The following is a 13,474-nucleotide window of genomic DNA, read 5'->3' as shown; positions in this document are numbered from 1 at the left end:
TTCTCTCTCCATCTCTCTTCTCTTCGAGCTTCTCCTCGAAGCGCAGCGCTGGGTGCGGTGAGAGTGTATTGAACAAGCGAGAGCGAGTCAGAGAGGAAAATCGGGGGTATCTACAGCAGCATTTCGGAGAGGAGGGGGAAGCAAAGCGAGCGGAGAAAGGTACAGGGTGGAAGGGGGCACTGAAGGGTTGCATGCGAGTGTGGGCGTGAGAACGAGGGAGGACAAAAGCTGATGCGGGCGGGTTGTAGGGGGGAAGAGTCATGCGAGGAGGCGGAGGCGGACAAGCGAGGCGGGCGGTGGCGGGACGGCAGGCGTCGAGGGCGAGCTCATGCGAGGTACCTGTACAACCAAGCAGGAGGAGAACGGCGCAAAGTCAGCGACCCAGCTTACGAGCGCGACGACTCTCCGGCCGAACGCACCTGTAGTTGTCCCTGCTGCCCTCCTCGCGCTCGAGGTACTCCTTATCCAGCAGGACGTCGATCTGCTTCTTGATGTCGGGCACGCGAGGCTGGAAGCGCGCCTTGAGCTGGTCGATCGTCTCGGCGATGAGCTGCTGGTGCTTGAGCGTCTTGCGCGACTTCATGATGCTGTACGGCAGCAGACAGGCGAAAGTCAGCACGTCGCTCGGATTCTGGCGCAGCCAACACCGTCGAGGATCGCACGCACCGGACGATCGTGGCCTGGATGAGGATCTTGCGGTCCTCGTCAACGTGCTGCGAGCGAGCCGGTTTAGCCCAGTCACGACGACGCCCCCAAACGCCTCAGACGCACCTTCATGACGTCTGCGCTCTCCTGCTTCTGCTCAGCCTTGATGGGAACGTTGAGCGGAACCCTGATCTTCTTGCTCTTGAAGCCGAGGTTGAGCTCGTACATGCCGTCCTTGAGCTCGAGCACACGCTGCTTGACGAGGAGGGCGAGGATCGGCTTGAGCGAGTCTTCGGGCAGGCCGGTACCCGTGACGAGGTCTTGCAGCGAGAGCGAGTCGCCGGACGAGTTGAACTGGAGGAGGATGCACGCCTGGTGCGTCGAGGTGACGAAGAAGTACTTTTGCGGCGTGTAGAGCGTGCGGAGTCTGCACGAGTCGAAGGCTATGTAAGCGAAGGTCTCTGGCGAGAGCGCAATCCCAGCGCAAGCGAAGAACCGCCTCGACGCACTCGTTCCTGCTGTGCTGCCACAGCCACGTAAGCTTTCGTCCCGAGTGCTTGTTCATGTAATAGTGCTCGAAGCGGTCCTTGGTCTTGAGCAGCTCTGCGGGCAGGTTGAGCTTGGCGGTCGGCGCGGCGAGCGGCCAGGACGACGTGCCGAGGACGAGGCACTGGAAGTCGACTGCGCGGGTGCGGCTGCGGCATTAGCGAGCGATGGACGTCGATTCAACGCGACGGTACGCACTCGACAGCTCGCTCTCGTCGTGCGTCTGCTGCATCTTCTCCTTGAAGCCGGCGTTGAAGTCGCGGTTCAGCTGCATGTCCTGGAACATGCGCTGGAGCTTGGACGTGTACTCGAAGCCGCATGCGTCCTTGAGCTTGCCGATCATACTCGACTCGGCGTCCTCCGAGGCCGACGTGTCCTTGATGAGGCGGTTCGCGAGCATCTTTGAGTAGAACTTCTGGAAAACGTCCTTGTCCTCGATGTACTTGAAGACGGTCATCTGCGCAATGGGCGTCGCTACGGCATCAGCTCATATCCAGCAGGCAGGCAAAGGCTGAGAGGCGGCGCCGCAAACTCACCGTGTCCGACAGCGCCTGCTCGATGTCGGCATCCTCGGACGCCTTGTTGCTCCTGCGCAGGAGCGAGTCGGCGTACTTGGCGAGGAGCTCGGGCGACTTGTTCGGCGACGAGCACGCCTTGTTGCGATTGACGTACTCGCGGCAGGCCTGCGACAATTCCCGTCAGTTTCTGCAAGACGCGCTTTCAGGCCGCCGCACTGCAAGCAGTAACGACAGTCGCACGCGTGAGAAGCCGACGCACCCTGTCGAGCGAAGCGACGAAACCCTGGTCTCCCCTGAACGCCTTCCCCACCAACTCGCTGTTCTTCTTGTGCACCGCCAACAAGCTGTCGACATACGCCTTCGGCTCGACCGCCGACTCCTTCTTCTCCGCCGCCGCGCCCTTTGCGTCGCCATCCGCAGGCGCAGCCGCCGCAGCGCCGACCGCACGCTCGACCGAGTCAAGTCCGGCCTTCTTGACGTGCTGCTCGAAGCGCTCGCGGAGAGGGTCGAGGCCGTTCGGGATGCGCGAGAGGAGGAGGTACATGCGGTGGAGATCAGGTTCTTGCTCCTGGTCGAGGAGCTGTGCGATGCGAGGAAGTAGAGTCAGCGTACGAAGCGAAAGAGGGCAGAAACGGGCAAACCTACGCGCTGGAATTCCTCCTGCATGATTTCGGCGTGGTTCTTGACAAGCACCTCCTCGCACTTGCTCACCAACCCCTTCCTCGTACTCGCGTGCAAGTACAAGTCGACGCGGCTCTCCTCCTCGCCGAGACGCGACTCGGCCTTCTTCATGTACTCGGTGACGCTGTTGGCTGCGAGGTACTGCTCCGATTCGGCCGAGTAGAACGAGTCGGTCGCAGAGAGGAAGGGAGCTTCGAACGCTTGGCGGTAGACTTCGAGGTTCTGCCGGTTCGTGTCGGTCTCGTCGAGTCCGAGGGCGACTGTGCGCAATGGACAGTCAGCGCGTGGGTTTCGCAAGTAAGAGCTTGATGCTGAAAGCGACGGAGACGCACCGAACGAGTCGATCACCTTCTTAACCAAGTCGGTCTCGATCGTCTCGCCATTCCTCTGCTTCTCGATGAGCTTGAGCACCGCGGCCGTGAGCTTGTTGCCGCCTGACGCGGGGGGTTGCTGCAGCGCCGTGTAGAAGTGCTCCTTCCACATGACGAGCGCGAGCTGTAGATCCAGCGGGAAGAGGTGGATCAGCAGTAGTTCGGGGAACGTTGGGAGCTGAAGCTAGAGCTGCCAGGACGCACGATGTAGACGACATAGACGTTCTTCCTTCCTTCGTCCTTCTCCCGCTTGACCCAGTGCCGGTTGAGGTACGTGAACAGCCTGTTGACGTAGCTCGCTCCAGTCGTGTAGCGGTCCCACTCGCGCGTGTAGTACCGCAGGAGAGGCTCGTCGGAGAGGTCGGCGGCTTCCTGTGAGTGCGAAGGTGGGTGAGCGAAAGGTGGGAAAAGGGGTGGCAAGGGGTGGGACGCACGGCACGGACGCCCTTAAGGTGCTCGATGAAGTACTCCTTCAGGTGCTTATACAGGTCGGCTCCCATCAAGTTCGCACCGCCTGTGAGTTCGGGTGCGGGAGCAAGTCAGCATTCGTCAAGCGAGTCCATCTCGACCCGAGGAACGAGAAGGCGACACATCGCTTCTAGGCGAGCGAGGGACAGCCACAGCAACCACGAGCGAGACGGGACTCACTCCTGCCTGCGCTCCCGCTCACTCCGAGCGTCTCGTTGATCCCGCCCGAGTTCATCCTACTCGACGTGCAGTAGTTGTACGACACCGTGTAGAGCTGCAATGGCCAGCACATCGAGCGTAAGTCTCTCGGGCACTACATGAGCCAAACGCAAGCGAGCGAGGGAGGCGAACGCACATCCATGTACTTCTTGTAGGACATTCCCTCGTTGAGGCGCGTCATGATGTGGTCTGCACGGCGTCAACCGAGCGTCTCGTCAGCTCACCGGGCCCCTCGACGCCCTACACGCCGCGCGTGGATGGGCTCCCCGCTTACGTCCCTCGACTCGGATGTGGGACGGTGGTGGAGCGAGTGAGGAGCTGAGAACGCACCGACGCCCTCCTCGAGGAACTTCCATGTCGCATTGAGGTCTGTCCGAGCCAGACACACGCGTCAGTCCCGTGAGAGTCGCGCGAGATGTCAGTCTGGCGAGCGAGGCGACGAGGACAGACCTCGACTGTCGGGGAGGTTGCTCTGCGGTGGCCTGTGTGGGCGAGAGTGGGTCAGTGCGGGTGCGCTCGTCGGGCTCAGCTCGCTCGACTTGCATCGTGAGGCGACGGCGGGCAAGACAAAGCGAGAGAGAGAGCGGATCGCTCATTACAACTCGATTACAACCGCGTCCTAATCAAGCCATTACACCTGGTTCATATTCGATCGATTACAAGCTCATTACGATTCGCTTGTAGCCCTTCATCGCACTTCGACTGCTCGCTCTCGCTGCTGGAACGCTCTCGCTTGGCTGGATCACGGGGAGACGGACTAGAAGGCGCAGAGCATGTTCGCCGCACCGCATCACCACCGCAGGAACGGGTCGACGCACTATGCCAAACAGCAGGAGGTCCGTCTCGCCTCCTCGCACTGGCTTGATGAGGCGCATGTTTGCTGCTGGTCTAGAAGAGACTTTTGTGAGGAGGTCGAGCGCACCAGCTCTCTCCCCGAAGGTGCAGACGACGAGCGACATGGACGCGATTTTTCAGGGGTGGGGCGGCGATTTGGTGACAACGGCCGACAGAAGCGCTGGGAGGGCTCAGAAGACGTCTGACACGGCTAAGCGGTGCTGGGAGGAGCTTCTGGCTGAGTGGGAAGGTCTGAGACCAACTCCTTGCCTGTGTCGACGTCTCCCCTCGGTTTCGCAACCCGCCGACTTCGCCCTTCCCTCGAACTGACTTCCCTTTTCCGCCGTTCACAGCTCTCGAATGCCTATGCGGCCTTGGCGACGGAGCTGACGAAGAAGGAGATTCGCTCAATTGGAGGGTACTCGCTTGGGAGGGTGATTGGGGAAGGTGCGTTGACAAAGCGCTCTCGTGTCCCGCGTGGCAAGTCCACTTGCTGACTGCTCGGGGATGCACTGCCCTGCAGGTACATTCGGCAAGGTCCGACTGGGCGTGCATCGCTTGACGGGGACGAGGGTCGCCATCAAGCAGGTTCCGAAGAGTCTGCCATCCGTGCGTGCCATTCCTTGGCGTCCCCGACGCTCCAGCTAATGAGTACTGCCCGCAGTACTCGCCCACCGATCCTTCCTCACCCCTCTCCCTTCTGACTCGCGAGATCCACCACCACCGCCGCCTCCGCCACCCACACGTCCTCTCCCTCTTCGAGCTGATCGCCACTGAGTCCTCCATCTACCTCGTAACCGAGCTATGCGCAGGTGGCGAACTCTTCGACTACCTCGTCGAACACGGCCGCCTCTCCCTGCCCGAGACTCGACGGATTTTCGGCCAACTCGTACTCGGCGTCGCGTACCTCCACCGAGAAGGCGTCGTGCATCGGGACCTCAAGCTCGAGAATGTCTTGCTGGATGAGAATGTGAATGTCAAGATTGCGGACCTGGGGTTTGGGAGGGAGTTTGAGAAGGGTAAATGGCTGGAAACAAGGGTTGGGACGCTAGGGTACATGGCGCCCGAGGTAGTCGCGGGGAGCAAGTACCTGGGCGAGCGTGAGTTTGCCGCTTGCCTGGCCGAGCGTGACGAAGAGCTGGGCTGACCTTCCCTTCGCAGAGGTGGACGTCTGGTCGCTTGGCGTAATCCTCTATGCGCTCGTGACTGGCTCGTTGCCGTTCGACGACGACGACGAAGGCATCATGCGCCAGCTCATTCTCGACTGCAAGTACGAGATGCCCGACTGGCTCGACGAGGGTGAGTTGTGACGGTCGCAGATTCGGCCTCTTCCGCACACGAGCATGAAGGGCGAGCTGAATTTGGGTCCCGCCCGACCGCAGACGCCTCCTCGCTCATCCGATCCATCCTCACCCGCGACCCGCTCCTCCGACCCTCGCTCAAGCAGATCCTTGCTCACCCTTTCTTCACGCGTCCGCCTCCTCCCGCCGCGCCCGCAGCCTCCTCTTCCACGGCATCGTCGCCCTCCATCGCGCCGAAGAACCCCTCACTCGCCCCGCCGCTCTTGATGAGCGAACCGAGAGGCCTGGCTCTCGCCCCTCCCGTCCCTTCCGCCGACATTCTCTCTTCTTCGCCCGACTCGATGCTCTCAATGAGCGCCGTCAAGCGTGGCAAACAACGAGCGTTCGAGAACGATTCCTCCGTCTTCTCTACGCCCGTCCAACCTCGATCGCTTCCCTCGTCCTTGCGGCAGACCTCTCCACCAGGCCCCTTCTCCGCTATTCCGCCTCACCTCTCCGCCGCATCTTCCCCAATCGGCGGACACACGACCTCCTCGACACTCCGCCGACACCCCTCAACCGCCTCAATCGACTTCGGACCCGTCGCGCCCGCTCCACTTGTTCCGCCTCTTATGCAGCGGACAGGCTCCGCTGGCGGAGTGAGCGTCAAGAGTCTGTCTATCGGGCCCGGAGGTGTTATCGGACGGGATAGAGGTTCGGGGAGCGGAAGCGGCAGTGGGAGCGGGTCGAGCGGGCTTGCGAGAAGGAAGAGCATCGGCAGTGCGAGCGAGAGGCTGGTCAGGCTCGATGAGGACGAAACAGGGGAGGATGCGAGAGCGCTGGTCGCTTCGCCTACGCCAGTCGTGAACGGAGACGCCTTGGCGATCGAGGAGATGGAGGCTCAGGCGGCATCCGACATCGACGACGAACCTCGAGTCGACTACCTCTCACTCTTCCTCTCGACCTCTTCCGCTCCGCCTCTTCTCTCCTCGGCTTCCGACCAAGCCCTCCTGAAGCTCATCGCCGACCTCGGGTTCGATGCCGGCCAGGTCGCCCACTCGGTCCGCACGAGCGCATGCGACAGCTGTAGCGCAATTTGGTGGATGCTGAAGCGGAAGGGAGAGGAGAAGGAGCAAATTGAGGGACTGGAAGTGGGCGAGGGAGAAGAGGGAGAAGGTACGCTGGTGCGGACCAACTCGATGATGAGCGTGCGGCATGCGGAGCGCCTGCGGGATCCGGCGGCTGTGCTGCTTGATACGCAGGGCGAAGAGGACGAAGATTCGAGCGATGAGGAGCTTGAGCAGAATGAGCCGCTCGAGGTGCTCGTCGAGGAGACGCCGACGCCGCCAGAACCGGTTCGACCGGTGAGCGAACGACAGCCGAGCGGTTCGTCGTCTTCCTCGTCGCAACCCCGGTCTCGCGAAGCGTCACTCAGACCGCCAAGTCCGCCACGAACACCATCTCGGCGCGTTTCTCACACTCCCGCCGGCCTTACCACACCTCTCACCCCCTCTGCTGCCATCGCTGCCGCACATCGTCCGACAACGCCTATTAGTCCCGTCTCTCCACCCTCGCAGGAAGAGGCCGAGGCGCGACTTACGTACTTCCTCAGCGACGACCCAGTTTCGGCGCACTCGACCGCCGTACCTTCCTACTTCCCGACTGTCGAGCCGCCTTCGCCGCTCAAGGCGCGAGGGCTGTCGAGCTCGGTGCCTCGCTCCGCTTCGCGCGACCAACTCGGCGTCGCAGGAACGCCAGCGGAGGAGAAGGGCGATGCGAAGCGGGCTCGAGCGGGAAGCGTTAGCATGCTTGCTCGGGCGACTTCAGCGATTGGCCAGGGTCTTGCGTCTCTCAGCAATGCCGGTACGCCTACGACGGAAGAAGGCGTATCGCCTGGCGGTATCTTCGCAGGCAGGAAGGGCTCCTTGCCGAGCGACGACCCTCGACTGCTTCACCAAGCTACACCTTCGCCGCAGCGCTCGTCGCCGCCGCTCCTCTCGGTTCCGACGCCAAGCATATCCGCTCCTCCGACGCCCAGCATGCCGACCAGCTCGATCACTCCGCCTCTTCCCTCGACTGCACGACAGGAAGGCGTCCATGCATCGGCTCCACTTACCGCGACGCCTCCTCGGGCGATACCAGAGCGTACCCTGTCACCCGCCCTGTCCGCATCGGCATCCTCGCACCACGGCTCGTTCAGCACCACGTCGTCCTCGGCTCGCGTCGGCCGTTCCGTCTCGTTGACAGGTCCTTCGAGTTCGGCGAACAAGAAGGGCTCACGAGGCGGAAACCTTCTTTCGACATTCAAGCTCTGGTTCGGCCAGGACCCGCGCAAGCGCAAGCGTGCGTCGATGGTCCCTCGACTCGGCGGACCAGCATCGAACGAGTACGCGCCGATGGGTCTGGGAGCGACCGGCGTCGGGCGCAGTCAGTCGATGTACACGACCTCCTCGCCTCTCGGTCGCCGGCCTACGCTGGGCAGTCGCCGCTCGTCGAACAACAGCGTCGTGAATGGCGGACGTGAAGCAGGTCCAGCAGGCCCAGGCGTCTCGCTTTCTCGCCGGTCGTCCGTCTCGTCCGCTCACCGCGACTACTCGATGTCCACTCCCGGACGAGGGATGCATCGTCGCCGAGCGAGCGACGCCTCCCGCACATCGGCTAGCGAGCGAGGAGACCGATCCAGGCCGGCTTCGTTGCGGTCTTTCTCGGGCCAACAACCTGGGAAGCCCAGCGGCGCGAGACGGTCGGGAAGGCACTCTCGCGCTGCGTCGACCTCGTCAGCGGGGTCGTACGCGACTGCCAAGGATGCTGTGTACCGTCGACCGCCAACTACGACGACCGTCGTCCGAAGGCGGCATGGCTCGCACGGGCGCCGCTCGACGGACGGCGGCGGGACGCCGGGCAGGCATCATCGACGTACTGCTTCTGGCGCAAGCTCGGCGCACAGGAGCAGCTCGAGCGGAGGGGCTGGAGCAAGCGACGGCGAAGAGACGGTCGAGGAGGAAGATGCGGGCGAGGACCCGATTATGGAGGAGGACGAGGAGGAGTCTGCGCCTGGGACTGCGGCGAGTTCCAGCGAGGTCGTGCATCTCGCCCCGCCATCTGTGCGGCCAAGACCGCATCGGACGGTCAGCGGCAGCGGGAGCAACTCTGACCCGCACTCGGGACACGGCTCGCCTGTTCCTTCGATGCGGAGTAACGCATCTCGCGGACCGCCAGCGACTTTCACAGCGCACAAGACGACCCACCTCTTCGGCTCGCCTCTCCAGCCTCACGCGCCGTCGACTTCTTCCTCTTTCTCCGCCCTTGACCGCCGAACCGCCGCTCGGCCGCTCCCTCAGCCTACGCAATCGCAACAACCTATCAGGGACGTCTTCGCAGTCAAGTCACCGAAAGAAGACGGCGGCGAATGGGTTGACGAGGACGACGACTTGGAAGGTTACGGTGGCGGACTCGGACAGCATTCGTTCCGGAATGACGGGAGCGCGGTAGCAGGAGGGGCGGGAGCGGGACCGACGACTTCGCCCAAGTTGGCGGATAGTCCAGTCGCGGAGCGGGTTTGGGGCGGAGGAGGTGGAGGAGGAGCGTCGAGGTTTGAGGGGAGGTATGCGGGTCTTGGTGGGGCTGCTGGAGGTGCGGGAGGAGGAGGACGAGGTGATGATGGCAAATGGGGGCGAGTAGCGGTCGTTATGGAGGAGGAGGAAGAGGAGCAGTGAGGAGACTCCAAGTCTTGGTTGGAGGAGGCCGTCTCTCGCTCATCTGCGTATCGCTGATGTTGTCCCTACTGCATTGCATGGCCTCATATTCGTCGCTGATCGTTCTGGCGCGACGCACAAGCGCGGGAAGCGAGAAGTTGGGCAGCCGGGAGACCACGATCTCCTTCTTCCCAAAGCTCTCTCGCGATGTTCGCCCGCGCCTCTATATCCGCTATCGACGTCGCGCATCTCCCGCTTGCCCAAGCGCGATACTGGGATGCGAGCTCGACTAGTAGAGGCCATGGTCGCATCTTGCAAGGCGTTCGAGAAGCGCGAGCGCGGTCGGACGCAGTGGTGCACGCTTCCGGCGCAGTCGCTGATGATCGCGCTTGTCCTTGATGAAGTGAGATCACCGGGGTTGTCTCGCCAGCAGGGCTCTCGTCGCGAGCAGGAAGACTTCGCTCAGCAGTGACTGCGCTCGTCAAAAGTCCCGGTCCCAGTCCTGCTTCCTCGTCGACAACCCTCGACGCTGGGCAGTCTCCAGGAACGCAAACAGGATCAGGAGAACGGGACGATGGTCGTGACGGGAGGCGAGAGAAAGAGACCTTCCCACCGTGAACCATGTCTCGCTCGGCGTCGACAAAGGCTTTCGAGACAAAGCGAGGGCACGCTCTGCAAAGGGTTCTGGAAACAACACCGCTCACAAGTGAACTCGTTGCTGTCAACGGCGCCCAACTCTGTTCCCGGCAAGCGTCTGTCGTCTCTCGCCATCGCTGCTGCACCCGCTTCTGGCGACGCTTGTACTCGCGCTTACGACTCGTAGGGACTGTTCGACGACCGGCCGATACCCGCACTCTCGCCCGCCGCCGCTGTTCCAACTCCCTGCCCTCATCGCCCGGACTCCGCTCTCGCCGTCCTCCTCGCCGCCGAACGCCTCCGGTCGCGCCAGAGACGACCTCAGCGCGGACTGAACGCGTAGCAGGAGAAGCGACACCCGTGCACGACGCGTCTGGACGACAAAGAACACTCGACTTCCCTTCTCAGGTCGGAGCACAGCCTGCCTCCCTCCTCGCACTCGCGTTCCCAGCCTCGCCCGGACTCGACGAACGCCCAGGTCGTACAGTAGCAGGCTATCGTAGCTAGGAGGAGGCTCGTCTGCCCGCCAGCGAGGTGTGTACTCTTCTTCGACCCCTTGACCGTTCCCCCATTCAGCCTTCTCGAGCGATCGAGCGACGGCCTGAGCGTGCTGGCGTGCAGCGACTGACTGGCGTGTCCTTCCTCACTCTCCTACAGTCAGCTTCACCGACCAGACCGCTCCGAATGGCGGCATCTCCTGCCGTACAGGCACCCACTCGTCCCCCTTCGCTCCCTTCTCTCGCCGCGACATTCGGTCCCTTCCCTTCTCCTTCCCATCCCGCGCACCAGCACCACGCAGAGTACCCAACCGCGCCGACTAGTGCGAGTTCGACGAGCTCGACCATCGAGAGCAGCGCGCCTCTCACGCCCAAGGACTACCTCCCTCCGATGCCGTCCCCTCCTCCCTCGACCACTCGTTCCTCGACACGCAGATCTCCATCGAAACTCAAGAGAGCTGACTTTGCGGTCGCCCCGATCCCCCCATTTCGAGGAGCGCCAGGAGAACGACGACTTGGCGCGGCGACCGCTCCTCCGACCGCCCTTCCTCCCATTACGCCCTCTTCGGCCGTTCCTCCTTCTCTGACGAAGAACGACCGACGAGTGTCGTACCCCTCCGTCCTTGCGGCGCCCTCGGTCTTTTCCGTCTTCTCGCTCCCGGCACCAGGACCACCGAGCCGTCCTCCCGTCCCGAACGGCATCACGACGGGACTTGGGATCGAAGGAGTCGGCGTTGGTGCAGCAGAATCGAAGGAGGCGCTCGTCATCGAACGACTTGGCGAGGCGCCGAGTGGCGGAAAAGGAGGGCGCAGGGGCTCGCTCAAGAGGGTTCTTGTGTCGGATGAGGAGGACCAGCTCGCTCCTGTCGTCCAGGCGAATGCGTGCGTGTCTCTCCTTTCTCTGCTCGCTCCTTTCGACGAACGGCTCCTGTTCTCGCCAACGCGGTCGACGTCGCCGCTTACCCTACCTCCTCCGCGCTCTCGAACCGCTCGCCTCCTCTCCTGACACTTCTTCGGCCTCCTCGTGCGACTTCCCAAGATGCGCTTGTGACGCTGCATCGCATGGCGCTGACTCTCGCTTTCTACGGCCATTCTTCAGGTCTGGAATGAACGGGCGCGACCCGTCATCCTTCCCTCTCCCGCTCAAGCGCCCTCCTTCGCTCCCTCGCAACGACTCGGCCCCCTCGCTCGATCGGCGTCGTGCCGACTCCTCTTCCCCGAAGCACTCGCTCGGCCAAACCGGCGAAGGAGGGAGAGCGGGAGGGGCAGGAGGAGGAGGATCGCCGACTCTGTCGAACAAGCGACCGAGGACAAGGCTCTCGCCTCTCGAGTCGCTCGCCGATACCGCTACGAGCATCCTCTCTGCCTCTGCACCGGCAAGCTCGCAGCACAACAACTCGCACACCCAGCACGCGGCGGGACCAGCTTCCTCGTCGTCGGGAGTTCCGATCTCGTCACTCCTCAGCGGACCGACCTCCTCGTCGGCGACCTCGCCTTCTTCGGCTCTCGAGGCGTCCAAGGCTATCAAGGAGCAACAGCAGCGCGAGATTGATCGGAGGAGAGAAGCGGCGGGACTCGCGGCTGGACCTGCGCCGGGCAGCGTGCAGGCGGCGCTGGGAAAACTTCGCGCGCAGCAACAGGCTTCGACGGGTTCGACTTCGTCTTCGACGGCAGCGGGAGGAGGAGGACTCGCGAAGAGGAGGGGACACCGTCCGCCAGCCGTTGCGACCGGTTCGTCTGCCGCGCCCGCCTCGCACCGACGAAACGCCTCGACCTCGCACACGGCGCCAGCGCACGACTTTGCGCTCCACCACCCTCCCCTGCGCAGCGCACCGGCAGTCGAGATCCCCTCGGTCCTCGTCGGGTCTCCGCTCGAAGCGACGTTCGCTGCGAGAGCGGCAGCAGCTCGCGAGGCACCTCAGATGCGGCCTAGTGCGTCGTCGTCTGGCGCTCCTGCGTCTTCAGGAAAGAAGGACTCGAGGAGACAGTCGGGCGGCAATGTACAGCCTCAGCCGCCGCTCGTCTCGTCGAGTTCGTACTATATCCGCCCAAATCAGCCTCTCGGTCCTGGAGTCGCTTTCCCGCCTGCTCCTCCATCGTCTACGTCGCCAAAGACATCGACGGCTGGCGGCCGGAAGGATGACCCGAAGCAGACGGGTCCGCGGTTGCCGCCCATCTCGAGGATGACGAGCGGGTCGCGGGTTCCCCAGCAACAGCAGCAGCAGCAGCAGCCTCCGCCTCCTCTGCCCGGGCTCTCGCACAGCTCGCAGAGCGCGTTGGCGCACTTGCCAGGCTTCTACCCTCCCCCGCCTCACCACCTCCCGGCTTATCAACCTCACTCGCCTCTGACCTCCGCTCCTCTCGGTCCGGCGCCATCAACACCTCTCTACCCACCTCATCCCTCTTCTGCGCCTGCTCCCGGCCCAGCCTCAAAACAAGCCTTCCTCGGCCTCTTCTCGACCTTCTACGACTCCCTGTCCGACTCGCGCGTCTTGACACACTCGCTCGACTTCCAAGTCCAGCGCGCGAATGCGGTGTTGTCGACGCTGCAGCAGGCGGAGGGACAGCTCGAGGCGCTTGTTGAAACCAGGGTTAGCGAGGTCAGGAGGGAGTGGGAGGAGAGGTGGACGGGTGTTGAGGAGCGGCTTGCAAGGCTGGAGAGGAGCGCCGGGTTGAGGGCTGCGGATGGGTTTGCGGGATTGGAGGAGCGTTTGGCGAGGCTCGAGAGGCTCGGGAACCTCGTCACCGCCCAGCAGCAGGATCAGTCGGTCGGGCAGTCGAGTCGAAGAACGAGCGCGAGTACGGACAGCGGGGTGGAGGGCGGGACCGAGGGTAGCGTCACGAGCGTGTCAGCAGGCGGAGGAGCAGGAACTGCGCCAGGCGAGCGCGAGGACGAGGAGATGAGGCAGGTGTGAGGCAGTTGTCGACTTTGTTGTGTGTCTCCGTGTCATTTATCCCGTATCCGTGGCTGCGCGCAATTTGCAGCATATCTATCGCGTCCGCAATTGCCTCCGCACACGCCCATAGGATCCACGGCGAGCGAGAAAGTGAGGGCGAAGTCCAAGAAGCAGGGAGGAGGACGAG

General features: G+C 63.2%; 3 protein-coding genes across 3 annotated transcripts; 2 read left to right on the top strand and 1 right to left on the bottom strand.

Annotated features, from left to right (window-relative positions):
• Nucleotides 1-326: 326 nt before the first annotated feature.
• On the bottom strand, nt 327-3,993 carry RHTO_07439 (cullin 1; the record flags this gene model as incomplete). The annotated part of the gene is made up of 17 exons (XM_016421095.1): nt 327-339; nt 420-587; nt 667-713; nt 772-1,072; nt 1,155-1,326; nt 1,390-1,648; nt 1,728-1,874; nt 1,969-2,289; nt 2,355-2,650; nt 2,723-2,885; nt 2,966-3,133; nt 3,196-3,275; nt 3,410-3,503; nt 3,585-3,637; nt 3,779-3,817; nt 3,899-3,930; nt 3,992-3,993. Coding segments are annotated over 17 exons (2,355 nt in total).
• A 228-nt stretch (nt 3,994-4,221) lies between these two features.
• RHTO_07438 (serine/threonine protein kinase) lies at nt 4,222-9,278 on the top strand (the record flags this gene model as incomplete). Its single annotated transcript, XM_016421094.1, has 6 exons — nt 4,222-4,284; nt 4,636-4,729; nt 4,806-4,891; nt 4,947-5,382; nt 5,444-5,581; nt 5,665-9,278. The coding sequence occupies 6 exons, from the start codon at nt 4,222-4,224 to the stop codon at nt 9,276-9,278; spliced, it is 4,431 nt and encodes a 1,476-aa protein (XP_016274215.1).
• Nucleotides 9,279-10,577: 1,299 nt separating this feature from the next.
• Nucleotides 10,578-13,305, top strand: RHTO_07437 (uncharacterized protein; the record flags this gene model as incomplete). Its single annotated transcript, XM_016421093.1, has 2 exons — nt 10,578-11,272; nt 11,490-13,305. 2 exons carry the CDS (start codon nt 10,578-10,580, stop codon nt 13,303-13,305), a joined length of 2,511 nt encoding a protein of 836 aa, XP_016274214.1.
• Between the last annotated feature and the right edge of the window lie 169 nt (nt 13,306-13,474).

The sequence above is a fragment of the Rhodotorula toruloides genome, assembly GCF_000320785.1.
Source record: "Rhodotorula toruloides NP11 unplaced genomic scaffold Scaffold7, whole genome shotgun sequence".
Classification (NCBI taxonomy): Eukaryota; Fungi; Basidiomycota; class Microbotryomycetes; order Sporidiobolales; family Sporidiobolaceae; genus Rhodotorula; species Rhodotorula toruloides.
Note: the sequence above shows the minus strand (reverse complement) of the source record. Positions and strands in the feature narration are given on the sequence as shown.